The sequence below is a fragment of the Mesocricetus auratus genome, unplaced genomic scaffold, assembly GCF_017639785.1.
Source record: "Mesocricetus auratus isolate SY011 unplaced genomic scaffold, BCM_Maur_2.0 Super-Scaffold_100010, whole genome shotgun sequence".
In the NCBI taxonomy this organism is placed as follows: Eukaryota; Metazoa; Chordata; class Mammalia; order Rodentia; family Cricetidae; genus Mesocricetus; species Mesocricetus auratus.
Genome location: NW_024429194.1, coordinates 8,014,231 through 8,037,548, shown reverse-complemented (window position 1 = coordinate 8,037,548; position 23,318 = coordinate 8,014,231). Strand labels below are relative to the sequence as shown.

The following is a 23,318-nucleotide window of genomic DNA, read 5'->3' as shown; positions in this document are numbered from 1 at the left end:
GGTTATGAATTTGAGAGAAAGCAAGGGGAGGCTATTTGGGGATGGCTGAATAACTTTTTTAGATGAATTGATATGGTAGTACACGGACAAGAAGAAAGTTCTGTTTATATGTGGTTAATCTCATAAATAAATTGGGATTTATGTGGTATCATATCTGTGCATTTAAAAATTATTTTAAAATGTGTAGTTTAGTAAAGTGGCACTTAAAGGTTTTCTTATAAATTTAGGCTGAATACACACACAGATCATTCATAGACACACATACACACACACAGATCATTCATACACACATACACACACAGATAATTCATACACATACACACAGATCATTTATACACATACACACACAGATCATTCATACACATACACACACAGATCGTTCATACACACACATACACACACAGATCATTCATACACACGCAGATCAACAATTACAGAAATAGAAGCCATGAATTTAAGAGAGAGTGGAGGTGGGGGTTACATGGAAAAGGCTGGAGGGGGGTCAAAAGAAGGGGAAATTATATAATTACATTTTAATTTCAAAAATGGAAAAAATATTTTTAAAATATTTGGGAGGAAGAAAGTGATACCTGCCCTTTACCTTGATGGAGTCCTTGTCGTAACAGAGTTATGCCCCTCATTGTGACAGACCTGTGGCAGCCTTCTTGAGCCGGTGAAGTTGGGTTTTGTCAGATTCTCACCCCACTGCGGTTGTATTACTGACCGGGTCCAGGAGAGGTTGGTCAGGCATTTGAGAATTAGCATGTGCTGTGGTGGAAAGAGAAGGCTGGCCGTGAGCGACGCTGCCTGTCCACTTAGCAGGCAGCTGCACGTACAGCTGTCTGCAGCGCCTCAGGTTAGCCAGACGTTCAGGTGGGGAGGCCCCTTTGGTCTTTTGGTGCTGATGAAGGTGCCTGTTGCAGGAGGTGTGTTACGAGGAACAAAAGCATTTTGTGTAGTTGTATTGCTATGTCATTTAACCTTTCACAGATTGTCCCTCAAAAATACACATACTACTGAATTCCAGTGATTCTCAAGTTGCTTCCAGGCATCTCAGGGGATGTGGGAGAATGACCTGTATTATACTTGTGTAGAGTTTTAGAAATTTTTTGAAATGTGAACTCTTCTGGCAACTTAATATTCTCATATCATCTTATTTTTTTTTAAAACTTGGTCATAAGAAGAAATCAAATACAGAGTTTCCAGCCATCTTAGTGATGCTGTTTCCCTGTTCAGGAGCTAAGGAAAATTAGATTTAATTGTAATAGACAGGGGTCATCCTTTGATAGTTTCGGCTCATTGGCTTCCTCTAATTTCAAAAGAGCAAATAGCATCCACCATTTTAATTTTTGACCTGCCATTGTATTTTGAAATTGCCCATTTTCCCTGAATATCAACTAATCTTAGAGTTATGGATTTAGTTGACAGTTGTTAGCACGGAAGAAGTCAGGAGCAGGTAGTAGCTACAGGCCTTCAGACGTGGTGCTGGCGAGGGAGCTGTTCATCCATCTGTCATCTCAAGTGTCCGCCACACGCTGTAAGGGATAAAGCAGCAGCTGGTTTTTCTCACCTGGGCTCACAGGTTAGGGAGGATGTCAGAGGAAATGGCATGGCAGGGTTTGTACTGTCTTTTCTTTTTGTTATAAGCCACATATATCTAAGCTTTACTTCATCTATTAGTCAACCTCTTTTTTTTTGTTTATAGATTATGGCTGCCTCAGGAATGTAGTTGTGTGTTTCTTTTTATTCCTTTTCTGGGGAGGAAATTCTGTTCATATGTGGTTAATCTGTTTATATGTGGTTCGTGTGTATTTGAATTTATAAGTAATAACCAAAAGTATTTTTTAGGAAATATGAAATGAAATGTTACACACTCGGTAATAAAGATTAAATATCTAACCAAATGCTAATCTCAGAAAACTAAGAATTATATATTATATGTGATCACTATGGTTATATTCTTCTTATCAAGCTACTAAATTATTGCTAAAATTTTATTTGCAACATAGTTTCAGATACTATAAATTTCAGAAACTCCATATGGGATTCTAAGTTGAATTGAATGTTACTTATATAAAATACTGCTTATTGGTGTCCTCTGAGGTACTTTCGTGAGTTTTATATTGGGAATTGTAATCTATGTTTGGATAATCTTTGAAGTGAAAATTGAAATACTAGGCAAAAACCCATCCTTGTCGTTTAAACACCAGTTTCCTAAGCTTTGACTTTCTCTACACTGAAGACGGGGTCATCTGCTTGTTTAATTTCATGGGCCTATCTCCTGTTTTCTCAACGCTGCTCCGACTCGGCATCCCCAAAGGTGCGCCTCCAGAATACTTAGTCTGAGGTGTGAAAGTTGCTGGCATCAGCACATTATGTTTGGCTGGCTTTGGGGGTCATGGTTCAAAGCCCACGATGGAGCAACCAGAAGAGTGAATTCGGCTCCCATACGTGAGCGGTTGATCGTAAGGGCAGTGTGACAGAGATGGGCCTGTTAATGGCAGGTGTGCAGTGAGCTGGTGTTCCTCTGGAGAAGAAAACATAAAATTCTATAAAATACTATGGGTTATGATTTAATACCATTTAATGCCTTCCAAAGTTTGCTTTCTTCTATGTTTTACCTGACTATTTGAGGTTTTTTTGTATTAAGTTAGAAAGTAGAATATTAAAGTAGAGCCAAGGTCAGTGTGATATACAGTTGGGAAGCCTTATGTCTTCCCATACGAGATTACTCTAAAGTGTGGGCTGTCTGGAGTCTAATGCTGTGGCTGGGAAGGGGTTGATTCCAGGACGACATTAGTGTCTCACTTCACTGTGGGTCCTCAAAGGAACGTCTGTTGGAAAACTGTGTGTTTTCCCTACAATAAGAATTTATGACCATTTGAAATAGACAATATGCGATGGGGAACGTCTGTCTTATAAATCTCACTTTAATTTTTGAATCAATAGTATTTTTTCATATAATACACTTTTGAAATCCCAGATTGCCTTTTTACTGAGCTATAGTGTCTGCTCTTTCATGATAAAACTTTTCAGATTTCCCCCTTTTCTTTCACAGGGCTCAAATGCTGTTGGATCAGTACCGGAAGAAGTCCAAACTCTTCCGTACTAAAGTTCTCCTGGCTCCTCTAGGAGACGATTTCCGGTTCAGTGAATACACAGAGTGGGATCTGCAGTACAGGAATTACGAGCAACTATTTAATTACATGAATTCCCAACCCCATCTTAAAGTGAAGGTAATGAGAGGGTCTTGATGTCTGTGAAGTTGAGCCTCCATCCTGAAGTGAGGCGCCAGGGCGGCGTCCAGTGTCTCAGTCCTGCATCCCGGGATTTACTCTTCCCCACAAATCTAAGCTCACCCTCTCCCATGGTTCCGTTTTCAAAGTCACCCTTACTCTCCCCCCCCCATGTGAGGACATTTAGTGCTTGGGTTATAGAGGGATCGCTGTGTCCCTACTGAGCCTGTCCTCTCTTTCAGTGGTGTCTGCTTTGTTTACAGCCTGGGTAGCTTATTGTTTTCTTCTGTCAGCCACCTCCTTGTGGCTTAGCCATGTGACTGGCTGTTACGAATGAGTGTGTCATGAGTTTACAGATGTCTTGTTTTCAGAGAATACACTTGCATTTTTCCTAAGTGAGAAGAGCCTGAAAAGAATCATGTGATTGTGATTTTTACTGGTTTTTTTTTTAACTTGTGGAAAATTTAAAGTGTTCTGAAAAGGGCAGAGGCAGCTGCCTCCTCTTCAGCACCATAGCTCAGTTCCAGCACTCATGGCCACCCTCATTTCAGATATGTCCTCTGGCAGCCTTTGCAAACAAATCTCAGGTGCCATGCTTCATCCCTAGCATTTTTAGAATGGATGTCTGAATGATAAGAATTCGCTTAAAGCTATAATCATTGTCTTATCATACCAGAAATTAGCAATTATTTAGTGATTTGAGTCTGGATAGGCTGTAGTTTCCTCATTCTTTACTTAAGACAAGTTTCAATCTGATGCATTTGTTGCATGTGGTCAGCAAAGTCTTGTTTTAGCTGTATCTTGGAGGGAGTGTGTGAGGAGGTTCACTCTTCAATGTGTTTCTCATAGTCATGCATCTTGGAGCGAGTGCGTGAGGAGGGTCACTCTTCAATGTGTTTCTCATAGTCATGCATCTTAGAGAGAGTATGCGAGAGGTTCACTCTTCAATGTGTTTGTCATAGTCATGCATCTTGGAGCGAGTGTGTGAGGAGGGTCACTCTTCAATGTGTTTGTCATAGTCATGCATCTTGGAGAGAGTGCGTGAGGAGGTTCACTCTTCAATGTGTTTCTCATAGTCATGCATCTTGGAGTGAGTGCGTGAGGAGGGTCACTCTTCAATGTGTTTCTCATAGTCATGCATCTTAGAGAGAGTATGCGAGAGGTTCACTCTTCAATGTGTTTGTCATAGTCATGCATCTTGGAGCGAGTGTGTGAGGAGGGTCACTCTTCAATGTGTTTGTCATAGTCATGCATCTTGGAGCGAGTGTGTGAGGAGGTTCACTCTTCAATGTGTTTCTCATAGTCATGCATCTACCCACAGCACAGTGGGCCTGTGGGAGGAAGTGCTGTCTCTGTGGAGAAAGTTCTAAAACTCAGTCAGTCATAGCCTCTGTGGTAAGAATTTACGTTCACTATGTGAGTTTCTATAATACCAAGTAAATTAGTTTATCTTTTTTTTTTGAATATGCATTGGTGGTTGGCCTGCATGAGGGCATTCGGTCCCCTAGAACCGGAGTTACACAGAGTCGTGAGCTGCCATGTGGGTGCTGAAACTTGAACCTGGGTCCTCTAGAAGAGCAGCCAGTGCTCTTAACCACAGAGACGTCTCTCCAGCCCACAAAAAAAAAAATTATCCCAAATATTTACAGTTAAATTTTTGCCAGCACTTGACGTTGAGCAAAGGAAATGTATGTAAGTCTTGAGTGAAGCTCAGAGAAGGCTGTGTGAAGATATCTTACTTCTAAATGCATCATTTTTGTTTTTATTTGTTTGTTTACTCTGTGTGCATGAGTGTGGAAACCAGAGGTTCACGCCGAGTACCTTCCCTGATCACTCCTCACCTTACTGTCTGAGGCAGAGTCTCTTGCCTGACCCTGGAGTGTACGTATATGGCAGCTGCCTGACTGACGAGTTCCGGTGCCCACTCGGCTCCACTCCCTGGTGCTGTTTGTGGATGCACACTGCGGTGTGGCTTTCTTATGTGGGCTCTGGTGATCCTGACTCCGGTCCTCATGTTTGTGACTGATGCTTTGTCCACTGAGCCCTCTAAATGCGTCTTATTTGGGAATGATTTCTAGTCTAATTTCCTATTGGACCCTAAAGAATTTGCCCTAATTTTGTTATTTTCCCTTTTTGAAGGTAATTTGATGAAGTATCACATACAAAAAAATTTGTACAGAAGGTTAAGCAGAGGATTTTTTTTAGCTTAAAAGACTCCTTTGTGAGCATCACCCGGCATCAAGCTCAGGACATCACGCTCCGAAGCAGCTTCTCACGCCCCTCCCACTTCCCCGCCAGCTGCTGCAGAGACACCCTGAGCTCTCCCTCCCTTCTCTCCTTGAGTTTCTTAGGAAGGGATCACACGTTTCTGCCTGTTTCCTTTGGGTGACATTGCAGTCTCAAACACCCTCTTCGTTCTTTTTAAAGAGTTACTTCTTTATCTTTTGTGATTACATCAACCTTCCTTCCTTTTCCTCCCTTCAAAGCCTCCTATATACCTAGCTTTGTTCTCTTCCAAATCCATGGCCTCTTTTATTGTTGGTGCGTGTATATGTATATATCCTTAAATATAACCTGCTGGGTCTGTGTAAGGTCACGTGTGTATATGTTTTCAGGGCTGACCATTTGGTATAGATGTTGGAAGACCACTTGGCCCCTCTCAGCACTCCTTAACTACCTGTAGTTCCTTGTGTAGGCTTGAGACCTCATGGTCTTTTCCCCGGCCCCTTGGCAAGTCTGTTGTTGACCTTGTTCAGCTCATGTTCAAGCAGTCAGGTTGGTGAGACTTGATTGGCCCTAGGAGACACTTAGTACCACTGCCAGCCACGGTGTCCCTAACTACGTTCTAAGTATTTGTTCTTATATCCACAGGTAAGTGCAGCACTCACCCCCATCACGGAGACTTCTCTTCCTTCTGCTGCTGTGCTGTGTTTTGTCCAGTGTCTGTGGTATCTTTAAACATTTGTGCTGTTGTTTGAGATTTAGGCTGTTTTCAGTTTCTTTCTCATACAAATAAAACTGCTTGACCATGTTATGTTAGGCAGTCTTTGACTACCATATGAATGCATGTGGGCGTGTAATGGGACCCTTGTCATTTGGTAGGCACACTAAGGGGATCCAGAGCTTCATGGCCCACAGTTTCAACATCTTAATGTTCCTTGTCTCTGTGTTTCTGGTCGTGTGAGGCAGCTAGGCACCATGGTGGGAGGGCATGGGAGAGGGATGCTGAGGGTCCCAGTTCTTCCTGGAAGAGCACAGCCAGTGAGCTGTGTCCTCTGCTTAGGACCCACCTTCTGAAGAGTCCACCACCTCCCCCGCGCCAGCATGAGAACGGGTGTTCAAGCGTGAGCCTTCTGGGGACTCAGAACCAAGCCACAGTGATAGACGTGGTTGCTTATGCTCCCTTCCCCTGGGCTCAGCCAGATGCTGTGTGTCTTCCTCTTCTGGTGTGTGGCACCTGCACCATACAGTGGCCTCCCCTGTGTTTTCACACACACGTCAGCTGTTGTGTTCATGCTACCCATGCTAACCTGCTTCTTCCTCATGAGAGTCCCTTTCCACTCTTGACAATCCCTTTCTAGTTCTGCTTTTTCCCTTTAGAGTCCACACATGAGAGAAAACATTATACTCGTTTCTCTGACTTTCTGACTCAGAATGGTTTATCAGGGTGATCTCCATGTGTGTGTGTTTCATCACGTCCCGTGTGGTGACCTCCAGGTCTGCCCCTTTCAACTGTGTCCCATGTGGTGACCTCCAGGTCTGCCCCTTTCTCTGGGTCTGGTGTGGTGACCTCCAGGTCTGCCCCTTTCTCTGGGTCTGGTGTGGTGACCTCCAGGTCTGCCCCTTTCTCTGGGTCCGGTGTGGTGACCTCCAGGTCTGCCCCTTTCTCTGTGTCTGGTGTGGTGACCTCCAGGTCTGCCCCTTTCTCTGGGTCCGGTGTGTTGTTGTTTATGCTGTAATGATCCATTGTGTGAATGCGCTGCATACTTTTCTCCATCCATCCGTTGACGGACATCAAGGCAGAATCCTTAGCTTGGTTATTGTAAGTGGATCTGCAGCAGACATGGGCACACAGCTATCTTTTCGTACCCTGCCTTGTTCCTCAGGGTAAGCTCAGTGTGCCTCATGTTCAGACCCACAGTTACGTCTGGAATAGGGTGCAGTGATGGCGTGAGGCTGGGATCAGGATAGACTTTTGCTGTGACTGCTCCTTCAGCCTTCCTAACGCTGTGACCCTGTAACAGGGCCTCGTGTTGAGGCGACCCCAACCATAAAGTTATTTTCAATGCTACTTCATAACTGTAACTTTACTACTGTTATGACTCTACTATAAATAACTGTGTTTTCCGGTGGTCTTAGGGACCCCTGTGAAAGTATCACTCAATCCCCCAAAGGGTTTGTGGTCCACTGGCCTATAGTAGTTCTATATGTGTCTAGGCAAACTTTTTAATTTCTGCAAATAAACAAACAGCAACAACAAACCAATAAAACTTTGATCTCATGTTAGGATTGTATTGCATCTGAGGTTCTGGGTGGGAGCAGATAACTTTTTGACATCATGAATTTGATATATTCTATGTATAAAATGCCCCTGGCCTTTGTAGTTTAACATTGTAATCAGCTTAATGACTTTAGTTGTGTGTGGTCTTTTGCTGATTGCTGTTGGGTTTGTCAGAATCCCTTCATCTGACGAGACCCTCATTTTCACCATTTCTTACTTTGTTTTTATGTGACGAGGTGCTGAGTTCTTTCAGTTGTCCTTCTTGTGTGCCCTCTGCTGTCCCACGCAGTGACTGCCCCTATGGAGTGCGGCCCATCACAGCCCTCCCGTGTGCTATCCTCTTCCAGGGTCTGCCCGTCCCGTCTTACCTGTCCCTTCAGGGTTAGGCAGTTCTGTGGTGCCAGCCTTGCAGCTGCTGTCATTCCTGCTGTTTCTCCTCCACTCTGTAGAGGACGTCCACTTTGTGAGTTCCCTGTCGTTCCGAAAGCCTCGCCATTCACACAAGAACCAAGGTCAGGAGAAGTATGATATGTGAGACGCCTTGTGGTTAGACATGTTTCCAGATTTCCAGAGCATTTTGTACTTTTCAAGTTTTTACCACTGACCAGTCTGTTCATCTGAACTACTCTTTGAATCCTTCAGCATTTTGAGCCTTTGTAAGTTTTTCTTGGGTCTATAGACTTGTAGATCCAGATAGTTCTTTAAACTGCTTAGATAGGCACGTTTTCTCTTAGTTAAATTTGGGTCATGGTGCAAGTCAAAGAAAGAGTCAGTGGGACCCTCCGTTCCCCACGTTTCACTCGTGACTGTAACCTTTGTACTCACGTCAACTTGCAAACTCTTCCCAGATACTTACGAATTTTTCCTTTCTGTGTAAGAAGTAACCACTCTAGGATATCCTTGAATAATTAAAATACAACTCTTCAACTTTATTTCCTAGATCCAGTTTGGAACTTTATCTGATTATTTTGATGCATTGGAAAAAGCAGCAGCAGCAGCGGAGAAGAGGAGTGGCCAGTCCCTGTTCCCCGTCCTGAGTGGAGACTTCTTCACCTACGCCGACCGAGACGATCACTATTGGAGTGGGTACTTCACATCCAGACCATTCTACAAACGGATGGATAGGATCATGGAGTCTCGCTTGAGGTACTAGGCCTTGAAACGACTCCATGTGTTCATTCTTTACATCACCATAGCATTTTAATAGAGTTTGTATGCATCCTTTCTGTGGTGCTATATATTTAATGTAACTACAGTTTTAATGCAATCAGAATATGTCTCTGTTGTGTAATCAAATTATCACACTTTCCCTGTGCTGAGGGAAAAGCAGCTTATTGGATTGTGCTTTCTTCAACTTATATCCTGTATATCTCTAGTGAGTTTTCCTGAATTGTCTCTGTTCTGCGCTAACATGAGGTGACACTGCCGTGTGACCCGCAGGCAGGCTGAACTGTCAGAGTGAAGAGGCACACAGGACTTCCCAGCAGTGGCCGGTGTGTTTTCTCTGTGGGAGAACTGCAGAGGCGCCATCTCGGCTCTGGTCTATTTTAAGTACCTTTCTCTAGATGTGATGTTTCTGCTGAGAAGAACAGAATTTGAAAGAGATAAGAATTGAGGGGGCAAGCAGATGGTTGATTGAGTAAGTAAACGGCTTCTGTGGAAATGCAGCTTGCAAACAGAAGAGCATCAGACAGCACAGCCCAGAAGAACTGTCCCTCGGCGACAGAGCGAGCCTTGTGCTTCTGGGATGTCCACTGTGAGAGCCATGGAAATGTGGCCACTGCAGCCGAGACCTGGAGTCTATGTTTCATGCACATGGCTCTATCCACATGTGGTCACATCAGGAACAGGTGTCTGAGACACCCAGTCAGATGTTCTGTGCAGTGAAGTAGCCTGAGATGCCCAAGCCTTCTTTCCCTTCACCCATGACCCAGCTGAGAAAAGAATTTTCAAGATGATCTTTTTTGTTTGAAAGAGTTGTTTGTTTTTATCTTATGTATATGTGTGTTTTGCTTATATGTATGTATATATGTGCATCATGTGTGTCTGATGCCTGGGGAAGCCAGAAAAAGGTACCACATCCCCTGGAACTGGAGTTAGAGATGGTTTTGAGCTGCCATGTGGATGCTGGGAACTGGAACCAAAGCCAAGTGTTCTCGGAAGGGCAGCCATGGCCACCACCCACTGAGCCATCTCTCCAGCCCCTGCAAGCTGAGTCTTGCTGTTAAAGTCTTACCCGTCCTCTTTCATGTGTTAGTGTCTTGTGAATGAATACATTTTAGAAAGATAGGTTTTCAATATCATACATTTCTTAAAGAAAATCTCAGGCATGAAAGAAGAGTGTATAAATATATATTTATTATTGTTATTATTATTATTATTTTTACTATATTCCAAAGCAGGAAGGTCATGATGTAAGTGGGCATACATAGGATTTGTTTAACTCTGACCAGCTCACTCTCATGGCATGAGTCTGGCAAAGAAATGGTGTTATTTCTATCTTTTCTGTATCTCTACAATTTAGATCGCTCATGACTTTTTACAAAAAGCACTTCTTTGTCTCCTTTTTCCCAATTATTGATAGATTTTTAAGAAGCCTTCATCTATTCTCTGTAGCATGTTTGTTATGCAGAACCTTTTAGTCCATGTTGCCTTTAAGAACATTTTAAAAGAAACCTGTTGAGAAACATGTCTTCAAAACCATAAGCTCTCATTCTTGTCCTAAAGCCATTTTAGTCTTTAAAACATATGAAAAAGACAGACAATAGTTCATGCCAGTACCCAAGAGGCTAATGTAGGAGGATTTGCAGGAGTTGGAGGGCAGTCTGGCCTACAAAGTAGAAAACAAAATAAAACTCTAAACAAAAACATTCAGTACAACAACTGTCTTACTTGCTTTCTGTGGTAGTTTGTCCTCACAGGCTCATAGATTTGAAATTTGGCTCCCAGTTGGTAGAACTGTTTGGGAAGGATTAGGAGGTGTGGCCTTGTTGGAAGCGGTGTGTCAGAAGCTCACACCAGGCCTGGTGTCTCACTGCCTGCTTCCACTGGTGATCGAGAACTTAAATACATTAGATAGGTACTGTTTTGGTTTCTTAGAAAAATTATCGTTGGTATCTTCTGATTGAGTTTGCATTGAAATTGTGTATTTCTTTTTAAACACTACATTTGAAAATCATCAGTGTGCCAGGCATGGTAGTGTATGTGTTAAATCTAGCACCAGTGGGTAGAGACAGGTGAATCTCTATGAGTTCAAGGCTAGCCTGGTCTACATAGTAAGACCCTGTTTCAAATATGAAAGCAACAGCAGCAAAAGCCTCAGTGATGATAAGCTAAAATGTTTGTTTCAGAAAATATACTAATGATTCTTTTATACACTTAGGACTGCTGAAATTCTTTACTATTTGGCCTTGAAGCAAGCTCAGAAATACAAGATAAGTAAGTTCCTCTCGTCACCACACTACACAACACTGACAGAAGCCAGAAGGAACCTAGGACTCTTTCAGCACCATGATGCTATCACAGGAACCTCGAAAGACTGGGTGGTTGTGGATTATGGTACCAGGTAATGCCATTATAGAAACACAGATTGACATAAAATCCTTTTAACTTCGAGTCATACGATTGTGTGTGTGTGTGTGTGTGTGTGTGTGTGTGTGTGTCTGGGGATGAAGCTACCAGTGTATATCAGATCCATACATAGTGTTATTTGTTCTATAGATTGCTATAGACAAACATCACCAATTTTCCAGAGCCCTGTGGAAGCATCATAGTAGCCCCAGCTTCTGACTTCAGGCTCCAGGGGGCTAGCGTTGTCTTACAGCCAGTCCTGCCGTCTCTAAGTACAGTTTGACAGTCGGGCTGACGTCTTTATCAGCAGCTCGACCCTGTCTCCTGTTGGATACAGGTGTTCTTGGATGCTCGACATATTCTCAGGGGGGCACTGCCAGGCGTAGGATACAAGGGTAACCAGAAAGGACTGGAATAAGTCACTTGTGTACGGGTGACGAGAGCAGGTGGAAGTGCGAATGGTGGCCGGGGCACGGAGATGAAGGACAGTTGAGGAAGCAGGCACTCAGTTATTTCTAAAGAAGTCTTAGATTAAAGAATAGTACTGAAGAATTAGAAGCTGCGCGTACACTGTGGCCTGGAAGGGCTGACATCTTTGTAACCAGTGCTTCCCAGCAGTGGGAAAGTGACCTTCAGTGCTGGGGGTCTCTATCATCGTGCCTGTCTGGATAACTCAGCGCAGGGCTCCACTCAGGAGGGTTTCACATTGGACAAGACATCTTCCCCATTGCCTTTGACTGTGCAGACTGTCATTCAGTTAGGTTCTCATGACCTTGTTGTGCAGGGGTGCGGAGGTGGGAGAGTGGTGGAGAATTTGTCTACCGTGCATGGGACCTTTTAGTTTAATTCCCTTTGCTAAGAAATACGCATACAAGATGCTATACTCTGTAGTATTGTAAAATCATCAGACACATGCTGTGATGTTCCTATACATTTAAAACTTGAATTGTTTTGTAACTATTCTTGGAGGTGAAAAGTCTATGGGGCACGTGAGATCAATACTAACCAGTTGGTTTGCAATTGACAGTACTAACTGCTAAAGTTATAGTTACAGTAATTTAACTGGTTTTCTAGAAATGAAGAGGAAACAGATATTTTTGAAGCCTCACTATAGATTTCATTCCTTCAAAAATTCTGTCCAAGGCAGCGTCTTGCATATTCTCTCAGTTTTCTTGGGAGAAACAGGTTTTCCTGAACGTATTCTGTGCAGAGGCTGAGCTGGAATTCATGGTGGTGGGGTCAGGGTTTCTCTCTAGAAAGCAGCTGGAAAGCAAGGTCAATACCTGCTTGTCCTTTTTCTTGCCTCTGACAGGTTGAGGATTATAGGCCAATGCTCAAACCACCTGCTCTATCCGGCTCCCATAGCAAAGGTTCCTGGCCACAGGACATTGAACTTCTGTTCACTTTCTGTCTCGTGGCCTTTGTAGGAGGCCGGCACTCGGTACCCAATGTAGTTTCTGATACTTACGCTTAATAAACCAGGCCTGTGCAGCACTTCCTGTTAGAGGGGGCGGGAAGACACAGTCATTTTCAAATTGTTCTTGACATTTGTGAATTTACTCTGCCAGTACTTCACACTTCAACCGAAAAGTCGTAAACAATTATCAAGTCATTAGCACAGACACTTTCAAGAAAGAGATTTCAAAACACGTGTTAGAGAGTTAGCGACAAAGAGGCGGTTAGCACTGGCGCTTTCTTCCTGTCTTCTGTTGACTGCTGTTCATTCACGTGTTGGCAGGCATGGACCTGCGAGCAGCTGTGTGAGTGAGGGACTGAGGGCTAGTAAAAGCAATTCCAAGCATGATTAATCTCACCCTGTTTATCCTCATGTCATATTTAAACGTCCGTAGATCACCTAGTCAGTATGCCAACTCCACAGAGCCCTAGGGATTTAGGCTCTTCCAACGTTTTCTCTTTCCCCCAGTGTGAGTCTCAGAGCTGTGCTCTCAACAGTAGCCAAATATTTGCCTATTTGTTATTTTCCCTTTTTTTCCGACAGGGTTTCTCTGTGTAGCCCTGGCTGTCCCAGACTTCGCTCTGGAGACCAGGCTGTTTAAGGTGGAAAAAGAGAGTGTCTCATGGCGTATGGAGGGCTACTTTTCATTATGACAGGAAAGGCATGAAGCCTCCTGGGACACTGTGACGGCTCTTAGCTTCCCAGGTAGACAGTGCGGCTGATAGCAGGGAAGACGGCAGTGGCGGAAAGATGTGGAAGTCTTTCAGTCTCCCTGTGCTGTAGTTGCAGTAGCAAGAGAAAGCCAAATGGACAGATGAGACTGTTGACTGACAGGCACGGTACCAGCTGTTTAAACATCAGCCATGACCATAAACAGACAACTCTGGCCCCCGAGTGTGTGTTCTCTGAGCCGAGTTCTGTAGAAACAGGATGAGTTCACGTTAGGGTGCGAGAGGCGAAGTCTCACATTGATGAGAGGTTTAAATGTTTAAAATTATGTTCTGCCCGGAGTTTCCTGAGCTTACTCACTGGGCTTCATCTGGCTGCTTTAAAGAAAGCAGGCTGGTGTGCCATGGGGAGCTGGCTGGGGACTGCTCCTCTCCCCCCCGGTGCTATCGCATTGGGACGCTGCATGTGCATCGGACAGACGAACACATCAACGGTGCTGTTGACTCACTTTAATTGGCACTTTTTAATATGCCGGCTCCATGTTCGGCTTACACGATTGTCGAACACGACTCTACAGGCTTAGCTGTCTGATAAGGAGGGGCACGCAGCTAGCACAAATGAGCGTGGGTTGAAGGAATCATCTCCTTAACTAAACTACCTTCAGCCTTCTGGTCTTTAGTCTGTTGAGAACACCTATGCTAAGGGCAAACATGAGGACATGCTGAGTAATTTATCTGGATTATAGTAAGAACTAGGGCCCATAAGATTTTGTTATTAGTTTATAGATTTACTATGTAAGTTTTTCTTATTAATAATATTGATCATGTACACCTAAGGTTTTACATTCTGCAAAAGGAAGGTTTTGTATGTGTGTGTGTGTTCTAATTGATTTAGAGATTTTTTTTTTGTTTGTCTTGAGACAAAGCCTGTAGTTCAGGCTTGAACTCACTGTGTATTCCTGGTTGGTGTCACATTTTTGGTGATCTTACTGGTTCAGCCTCCTGTGTGCTGAGACCATACCCATGTCCAGAATCTTTTATGGAGTTTTGCTGCTATTGCAAAATGTAAGCAAACATGTTTTAGCACATAGATGGCCAGATTGCTCCCTGCAATAGAGAGAGTGATGGTCGGTGCTCTAAGTACAATAGGTCATTCCCATCAACTGACATGGTTGACAAAGTTATTTTGCATTGCGGATCCCTGCATCAGTTGTTTGTTTAAGGATTCTTAGTGTATAAAGCCTTCTACAAGTGTGGGTTTGGAAAGTTATAGCAAATCTACACCAAATCCTTTTCTCCAGGGGTTGCCTCAGCAATTGTGATCTACTGACAGGGTATTCCAGAGCTGGGAATCAGCGGGTTCTTAGCTCTGCTTTTGTTCCTCAGACACAAAGTAAAACTTGAGTGTAGTTATTAATGTCAGTGATCAAGAAAAGCAACAAAGATGAAGACCATCCTATCATCCAGATCTGTGAGAACTCTTCTTCCTAATTGTCTTGAGCAAGAACATGAAATAAATCCAACCAGATGTCACTGTTAATTCTCAGGAATAGCTTACAGACAAATTGGATAGTTTTGCTAAGGTAGAGTTAATAGCATATTTTCTTTTGCTGTTCTATTAACACCCAATGTTTCTTGGGTTAAGAAGTAAATAATGTATGTAATGTATTCTTTTGTAATTATTATAGATTTTCTTATTTGGCACATTTGTAAGAACTGTAAGCATTTTGGATATGTTGGTGTGACTTTGGTATGTCCAGGAGAGTTTTATTTTAACTGAACCTTTGTTGGTGGAATCCTGTGATCTACCATTTTCCCCTTAATAATTAGTTCTAGAGGAAAGCAAAGAGCTAGTCATATAGAATCTTTATGTATTTAGGTTTGTGAATATAAGATGAAAGTGGTTTGGCCATTGTTGTAAAAATGAAAATATATGCAAATTTTTCAGTTCTCGAACTAATAAAATTTTGCTTTACAGACTCTTTCAGTCATTAAACTTTTTGGAGAAGATAATTGGAGACTCTGCGTTTCTTCTCATTTTAAAGGATAAGAAGATGTACCAATCTCAGCTTTCTGACTCCTTCTTAGAGATGGTTAGTTATTTTCTTCTATGACTATAAAAACCATTTGATTCTTTTAGAAGCTCCATTGAAATAATATTAAAGTATAAAACTTGTTTTGTCCATTATTTAAAGAATTTGTATCACTTTGTGCAAATGTCTGCATATTCAACCGTCTCTTTCCTATAGGTATGTTTGCATTTGATTTCTGTGTGTAATTCATTATACTTAAATCTTAGCATGAACAATGACCCAGTGAATTCATTTCTGGGTAAGTAAAATGGATTGATAGGCTTTTCAAACACTTTCATTGTAAAAGCAACTGGGCATTATAATTCATTATTCTGGTTGACTATAATTAGAAACCTCTTGATACTTGAGTTTTTTAATTCCCTAATCTGCTTTTAGTGAAACTTATTTTAAGGGTCCTTTTGGTGTCAGGATAGGTTCACTGAGTACTGTGGACAGTGCTGAGACATGTGCATTGGTGGTGCAGATTTAAGGAATTAGATCAGCTCTTGGCCTCTGCCAGGACCTCCTTGTGAGGGCCTTGAAAGTTTTCCTAGCTCGTTTTCATTGTGTGGGAATAGCATGGTGATGTCTGCCTGGCTCATATTGGTGTTGAGGTTGTAGAAGAGTTAGTGTAGCAGAGAGTGCACTGAAAGGAACGTGCTGCCCCTCGTTCAGGAAGAGCCATCTGGAGGATGGCTGGCAACCTCGGCACATCTGGAGGATGGCTGGCACCCTCTGCACATCTGGAGGATGGCTAGTACCCTTTGCACATCTGGAGGATGGCTGGCACCCTCTACACATATAGAGGATGGCTAATACCCTCTGCACATCCTCCTGACAACTTGGATGTTTAAAATGGTGGCTGAGTTATCATTGGCATCTTTTTATGAATGTTGGGATTTGGAATTTTGTATGCAATTTGAATTTACATATATGGAATTAGAGATGCAGCTTCAATATTTTCTTAAATGGATGCTTGTAATCAAGTCATGATTACAAATTTTCATTTTAAAGTGAAAAAAAAAACCAAAAGAAGTAAATGTGTATTTCCTAAGGATCTGAGATAAAGAATGCAAAGATTTGGGGAGAATTTTCTCTAGCACTTGGGTTTATTTAGTTAGAAGATGGAGCAACCCATTGTGCGATTGTGAACTCTAGCCCACTAATGCATATTGTGCTTGGTTCTGATGGTCTCATCTCTCTGTCTCTGTCTCTGAGAAAGAGAATGAGTGAGAGAGATATCTGTCTTTCTCTCACACACAAACAAAATTAGGATTATTTGCTTTGAATTTTTACATGCTTCATATACTTTGAAAGAGAATTGTTGCCCCCATATTTATTCTTTCCAAAAATTTTACAAGGTAGTGTTGATAGCTAATTTCAATGCTTAGTTTTAAAAGTAAAATTAAAAACACTATGCCTTTCTTACAGGATATGAAGCAAAGTTCACAAGATTCTCTGCCAAAAAAATCCGTAATACAACTGAGTGCAAAGGAGCCAAGGTAGGTCTGTAATTACTCGTAGACTTTTTCCCACTTCCTTGGCAATTTTTGTTTCTGTGGATCTGACCTTTATTCAACAATACTTTAAGGAAATTTTTCTTTAAGTCTATTTTTTTTCTGAAGAAATAGGTTTTCTTCCATGACAGTTATATTCAATGCTCAGAACTAACTTGGCACAGTGATTGCTGTTGTTATGATTATAATATTTTTACAAATGGAAGCCAAAGGATGGCAAATATATAGCTTGTGATCCAAGCATTTCCTCATCTTTGTAATGCTGTTTTTATATATTATTGAATTTCTTCATTGATCTTTCATGAAGTTTCTTGATTTTCATCAATCCCAGATCCTAATTATTTTAAAGGAAGAAATAATTTAGTAACTGGTAGACCATGGTTTCTTCTCTTACATTTTCCCTGGAAACCCACTGTTGCTCCTTGGACTGCGGCATTGTTGGTGTACACTGAAGTAAACGGTCAGCTTGTTAAGTAAATAAAAGCCAGGATAATGGTGGAAGCCTTTGATTCATGAAGAGGTGCAGCTGTTTGCATTGGTCCTCTCCCATCCTCTGTTTCCTGACCAAGTTATTTGTCAGTTGCTACCCAAGAGCGTAGGCATGTGGTACCTTTGCATAATATAACTTTATTTTTAATGTTGAAGTGAGAAACTTGGTGTCACGACTTACAAATTGAAAGGTAAATTTTTTAAGTTAACTCATGATTTAACTAAGTATGAAATCATGGAACATAAATGCGGTAGATTACAGACAGTGTACAGTGCTGGTGAAGTTGGGTTTTGATGAAGCACTCAGCAAATCTATGTTGTTTTAAGCTACTGAGAAACCCTGTCTAGAAAAAACAAAAAAAAAACCAAATTTTCTTTTCTTTGATAGCTACCAGTTATGTTAGTTATCGATATACTCGTAAAATTGCCACCTAGCTATAAGAATGGCAGTAGCTATAAACGAAGGAGGACTCAGTGGTTTTACTTTGCTGGTCTTGCAAGTTAAACACTTCTGAGTCTTTAAACCGAAAGTTTTAGAATTGTAGTACTGAGTGTTTCTCATAGTCTTTGTAAATCTTCTAGAATGTGCTTAGATTTAGCTCTAATTATGAGTGCAGTTCTTATTTGAGTAGCAACTTATTAATGTAAATAAACCAAACATTCACAGTGGGAAAGATGAAAAATACTATCATCCCATTGTGCAGAGTCTTCCCATTGTGCAGAGTCCTCCCATTGTGCTGAGTCCTCCCATTGTGCAGAGTCCTCCCATTGTGCAGAGTCCTCCCATTGTGCAGAGTCCGCCCATTGTGCAGAGTCCGCCCATTGTGCAGAGTCCGCCCATTGTGCTGAGTCCGCCCATTGTGCAGAGTCCTCCCATTGTGCTGAGTCCTCCCTTGGTGAAAGGCAGGTCAAAGGACTAGTTGTGGTAGTGTTAAAGCACCATTTTATCAGAAACTACTTGCAGTTAATGAGCCCATTCCTCTGACATTAGCCAGTCCATTCATGAGGGCAAAGCCCAGATTAGATCGCCTGACTGTGTGTCTTCAGGGTCTCGGCATCCAGCATGGTTTGTTTACTTAGTACAAGAACATTCAAACCATGGCAGATGATTTTAGTTTGAGATAAATGTATTTAAATTACTATTACAAGTTTATCTTTAAGAGGTTTTAAATTTTAGTAAGATATTTACTGGCAAATAATCCTTTTCTCCCTTTTTCCCACTTCTTCTGTTCCTCCCTGTTTTTTTTCTTTACTTCCTCTCCTTTAAATGGAGAGAGACAGAGACAGAGAGAAGAGCGGGGTTAACTTCACCCAGAAGTAAGTGGGTGCTGTAGAATAGCGACAGAAATGAGCTCCCTGTCGGCCTTGCCCTTTGCTGGCTGGATGCCCTCCCGTGGCACCCCCCATGCTCCCATATAGCATCCTCTGGCTTCCTGCACATGTGCTCTCTTTTGGAGCCCTCTTCTTTTCTCGTTTCTTTGTTTGGTCCCCAGAATTCATCTTGACCTCCCCTCCGCATTTCTTATGTTTCTGAGTGTGAAGTCTCCTGACTTTTCGCTCTGCTGTCGCTGGTGTCCTCCGTCACTCTGCTGTCCCCTGTGTCCTCCGTCACTCTTGTTCATCGTTGAATGACTGTAGTCCTCTTGCTCATTAGTCTTCAGTCTCGTATTGTCACACTTTAGTACCTCAGGCATTGGTGGCCTCTACTTACATGTACTACTCTCAGAAAACTCCTCAAAGCATTCTCCAGGAAAATTTACTACCTACTATAGGAAGTATAGGAATGTTTAGTAGTCTGTTTCAAAACAAACAAGCAAAAATCATCTCAACTGTAGAGTCTTGAATACAGTGTATGATGCCTCTTAGGAGTCTAGAGAACTTGTGTCCATTTCCTGCTTAGGCCAGAGTTTGGGACCGCACTCCACCAAGCTTGGCAGGCCTGTTTGTCTTGGCAAAATTGCTCTCATTGCTTGAAGTCACCGCTGTCTGTGGCTGAGGGTCTAGTTGGGGCAACCATTTGCCAGTGTTTACACATGTCCTTTCTAGAGTGGCTAGTTCCAAGAGGAAGTCTCAAGCCCACCAAACAAAGCAAAATGAGATTAAAAGTTTACACAAACACCATTGAGTTTGCTTTGGGTTGGCTAACTACTCCTAGGCATGGACTTGCCCTGAGGAGTGGTGATATGTATAACCAGTGAGGTTCCATTGGAGAAACTGATTTGTCCTTCGCAAGTGGGTGCCAATCGCAGATAGTTTCTAGTTGAGAGGTGGGACTTATGTCGATGTCCCACCTCTCAGCATAGGGACCCCATCTGACTTGAACCTGTGTGGGCCCTGTGCATGCTGCCTTGGTCTCTGCGTTCATATCCGTGTCAGTCCTGTTGTGTCTGGAAGACACTGCTTCCTTGGAGTCCTCCTTCCCCTCTGGCTCTTAGTCTTTCTGCCTCCCCTTCCCACATGGATTCCTGAGCCCCAAGAGGAGAGATTTGTCTGAAGACGTCCCATTCAGGGCCGAATGAGCCCCAATGACATTGGTTAAACAAGGGTCTCTGGCAGGATGAAGTGTTTTTCAGGTATGTGACCAAGAGTGGTATAGATGGGTCTGAAGGCAGATGGATTCCCAGCTTCCTGAGGAACCTCCTCACTAATTTCCACAATGGCTGTACAAGTTTGCACTCCTGCCAGCCACAGATGAGTGTTTCCCTTACTCCACAGACTCGTCAGCATGAGCTGTCACTTGTTTTATTTTATTTTTGCCATTCTGACAAGAGTAAGATAAAAATCTCAGAGCAGTTTTGATTTGCATTTCCCTAATGGCTAAATATGTTGAACAAAGTGTTCTTGGTCATTTAACTTTCCTCTTTTGAAGATTCTTTGTTTAGAACAGTACCATAGTTTTAAATTGGGTTATTTGTTTTCTTGGTAATTTTCTTTTTAGTTCTTTATCTATTTTGGATATTAGTCCTCTATCAGATGTATAGTTGTTAAAAAAAATCTTTTCCCATTCTGTAGGCACAATTTTATCTAAATGATGATGTCCTTGGCCACACAGAAACTTCTCAAGTTTCATGAGGTTGATCTTAGTGCCTGTGCTAATGGTGTTGTGTTCAGAAAGTTCCTGTACCAGAGTTCAAGGCTCCTCCCCACTTTCTTTTCTATCAGGTTCAGTATATCTGGCTTTATGTTGAGACATTGACCCATTTGGATTTGAGTTTTGTGCAGGGTGATAAATATGGATCTCTTTGTATCCTTCTATGTATACCCCCAAGTTTGACCAGTGGCATTTGTTTAAGATGCTGCAGGAGCATATATTTTTTATAAGATAAAGGGGTGATAGTTCTCATCTCTGGAGATGATCATGTGTGACCTACTGTCTACCACTGCTCACATACCTGCCATATAGGAAAACAAACTCATCCTCCAAGATATCTGACATCTCATTCCATTAAAATAGTGGCTCCAATTTTCCATCCTTATCATGTCTAACACAGCTCATTTATATGGTTTGGCAGTTGATGGTGACCTGTTTCTGCCAGTATAATTATGTTGCAATAATTTCACTCAATTATAGCATCATTGGTAGTAGAAACTATTTGTACTATTAATAATTACTGTATTCCAAGTAAAAATTAATAATACAGAGTAATGGGACTGGGTTTCTTTCATTGTCATACATGTTTATTTCTGTAATTTACGGTGACCCCCATGCCTGTGTCTTTAATGCAGTAAGTATTCACTGTCAAGATTTATTATGACATATCTAATGATTAATTGAAGAGAATATTAAATTTCAGACAATAATATACATAGAACATGTACTGTGTTCCATGTCCTGTTCAGCTTCCACCTTTATGCCCTCTACTTGATATTGGGAGGTAGGGTGCCAGGATGCTTCCTGATGAGCTTAGTACCAATAAAGTAATAATCCAGTAGAGATTTGAGCTTGTGTAACTCATCATCTAAGATGTTAGAGTTTCATATTATGAGACATCTAAGATTTTAGGCTTCATCTAAATACTGCATTTTCATGAAGTTAACACCCTTGAGCTTATGTTTGGAAGAGTCTTCAGGACAAGGGTGTGTAGAAGGTACCCACAGATGTCTGAGTGAGTTCAACTCGTCAGATCTGTTTTCACACTCAGTACTTTGTTGTTGTAATTGACATTGAGTGTTTCTGCATTTCTGTGAGCAGTTCTTTTGCCATAAGCTGCCACTGGGTGATGGGGCTCCTGACTTCAGAGGGCTTGTATGTTCACTGGCTATGCCAATGATATTGTGTGTACTGAGTGAGAGTGCACTCAAGAAAATACCTGATATACCTAATCAGGTATGTAAGTGCAGAATTTAAGTGACGAACCCAAGTTTTCATCCTTATTTTTGCTTTGTAAATGGGATATCTAGGGATTAGAATTCAGTATCTACTATACGTGGCATTTTTTTCTGTTATAACATTTTTTTATTATTGTAGAATCTAATTGGAAGAAGCGTCTGTAGTTTACAAATGTAACTGAGACTCATGACTTGAACTGACATTGCTCCTGTCCAGATTATGTCTCAGGAGAGGAGGTGTGTGCAGAGAAAGCTTACCTAACGCTCAGCTGTGGAGAGACGAAGGTTGTTAGCAGTGCTGATAAAGACTACAGGATACTTGTGGACTCAGATTCTGTGTGCTGGAAAGCTTGGATAGAAGTGACTCCACATTGGTTAGCAGGCAATTAAGCGTGTAACTCCAGGAAGTTCAATAGTTTGCTTCCCTGCAAATGGTGCATCACGTTTTAGATGTTTATCCTAGGGGAATTCAAGGCTGTAAATAGAAAACAGGAATGGATCAGAATTCCATGTTTGAGACCATCCACAGTTTCTGAAAACATCACAAATGCTCTTACCTTTCCAAACTATTTCGTAAGTTTTCTTTTTGGGGGAGAATTGCTGGCTGGTGGGACTGGAGAGTCTGAAAACCATAAAAACTGAGTTTATCTAGCACAGGTCTCTAAGCCCAGTAGCACAGTGCTGTATGAATCCACATTAGATTTAAGAGCTGAGTTCATACACTCCCCTGAGATGCTTTTCTGTTTAAATATAACTTGCCTGTGAGAAGAATTAGAGTTTGTATCTATTTGGTCTGTGTTATTTTGTTAATTTTGACTTTTTCAAGTTAATCTTTGACCAGTTCTCTGATTTCACCCTGCCTATAATCTGTTGAGATTGTTTTAGAATATGCCTGAAGGACCAAATAGAATTTAGAACAAATAAAACTCTCTAAAGGGCTGGGCCTAAGGGAATTGGAAGCATGTACCTGCAGCATGCATTTTGCCTAAAATTTTAGGGAAGCAAAGTTTTGGCTCTGCCATCCCCACAATCTTTTCCTCATCCTTATTATTCTATTTATTTCATGGCATCAAGAATCATGAATTAATTTCTGAAATACTGTTTCACCTTCTCATTGACTTAGATGAAGTAGCATCTATTATATTAGTGGAACAAAGGATCCTTTCCAGTTTACATGATGGCTGACTCTCAGTTTCCTATCAACGTTCATGAAAACAAAAAGATCTCAGGAACGTTGACAGTGAACACATCAGTGTGGTCTATGCTGTCCACAGACCACAGGGCTGATGGAACTGATATCCTGCTGGCCAGCAGTTGGAAGAGAGTACAAGGTGTAAGTCTCTAGAAACAAGCACGAGATTAAACCCCTTTCTGTTTCAGAACATTTCCCCCCATGCCTTTGAAACTTGGGTTCTCTGTTGGGAGATGCTCTTTAAGGCTGTTAGGAAGTGGATACCCCCCACCTTGCCTGCCTCAGGTC

General features: G+C 42.0%; 1 protein-coding gene across 1 annotated transcript in view; it reads left to right on the top strand.

Annotated features, from left to right (window-relative positions):
- Man2a1 (mannosidase alpha class 2A member 1) overlaps window positions 1-23,318 on the top strand; it is a 156,337-nt gene that overhangs the window by 66,629 nt on the left and 66,390 nt on the right. The window contains exons 8-12 of the mRNA XM_005077169.4: window positions 3,059-3,236; window positions 8,678-8,883; window positions 11,120-11,302; window positions 15,410-15,524; window positions 16,935-17,005. Coding sequence (XP_005077226.1) covers window positions 3,059-3,236; window positions 8,678-8,883; window positions 11,120-11,302; window positions 15,410-15,524; window positions 16,935-17,005 — 753 coding nt within the window. The remainder of the gene's footprint in view (window positions 1-3,058; window positions 3,237-8,677; window positions 8,884-11,119; window positions 11,303-15,409; window positions 15,525-16,934; window positions 17,006-23,318) is intronic.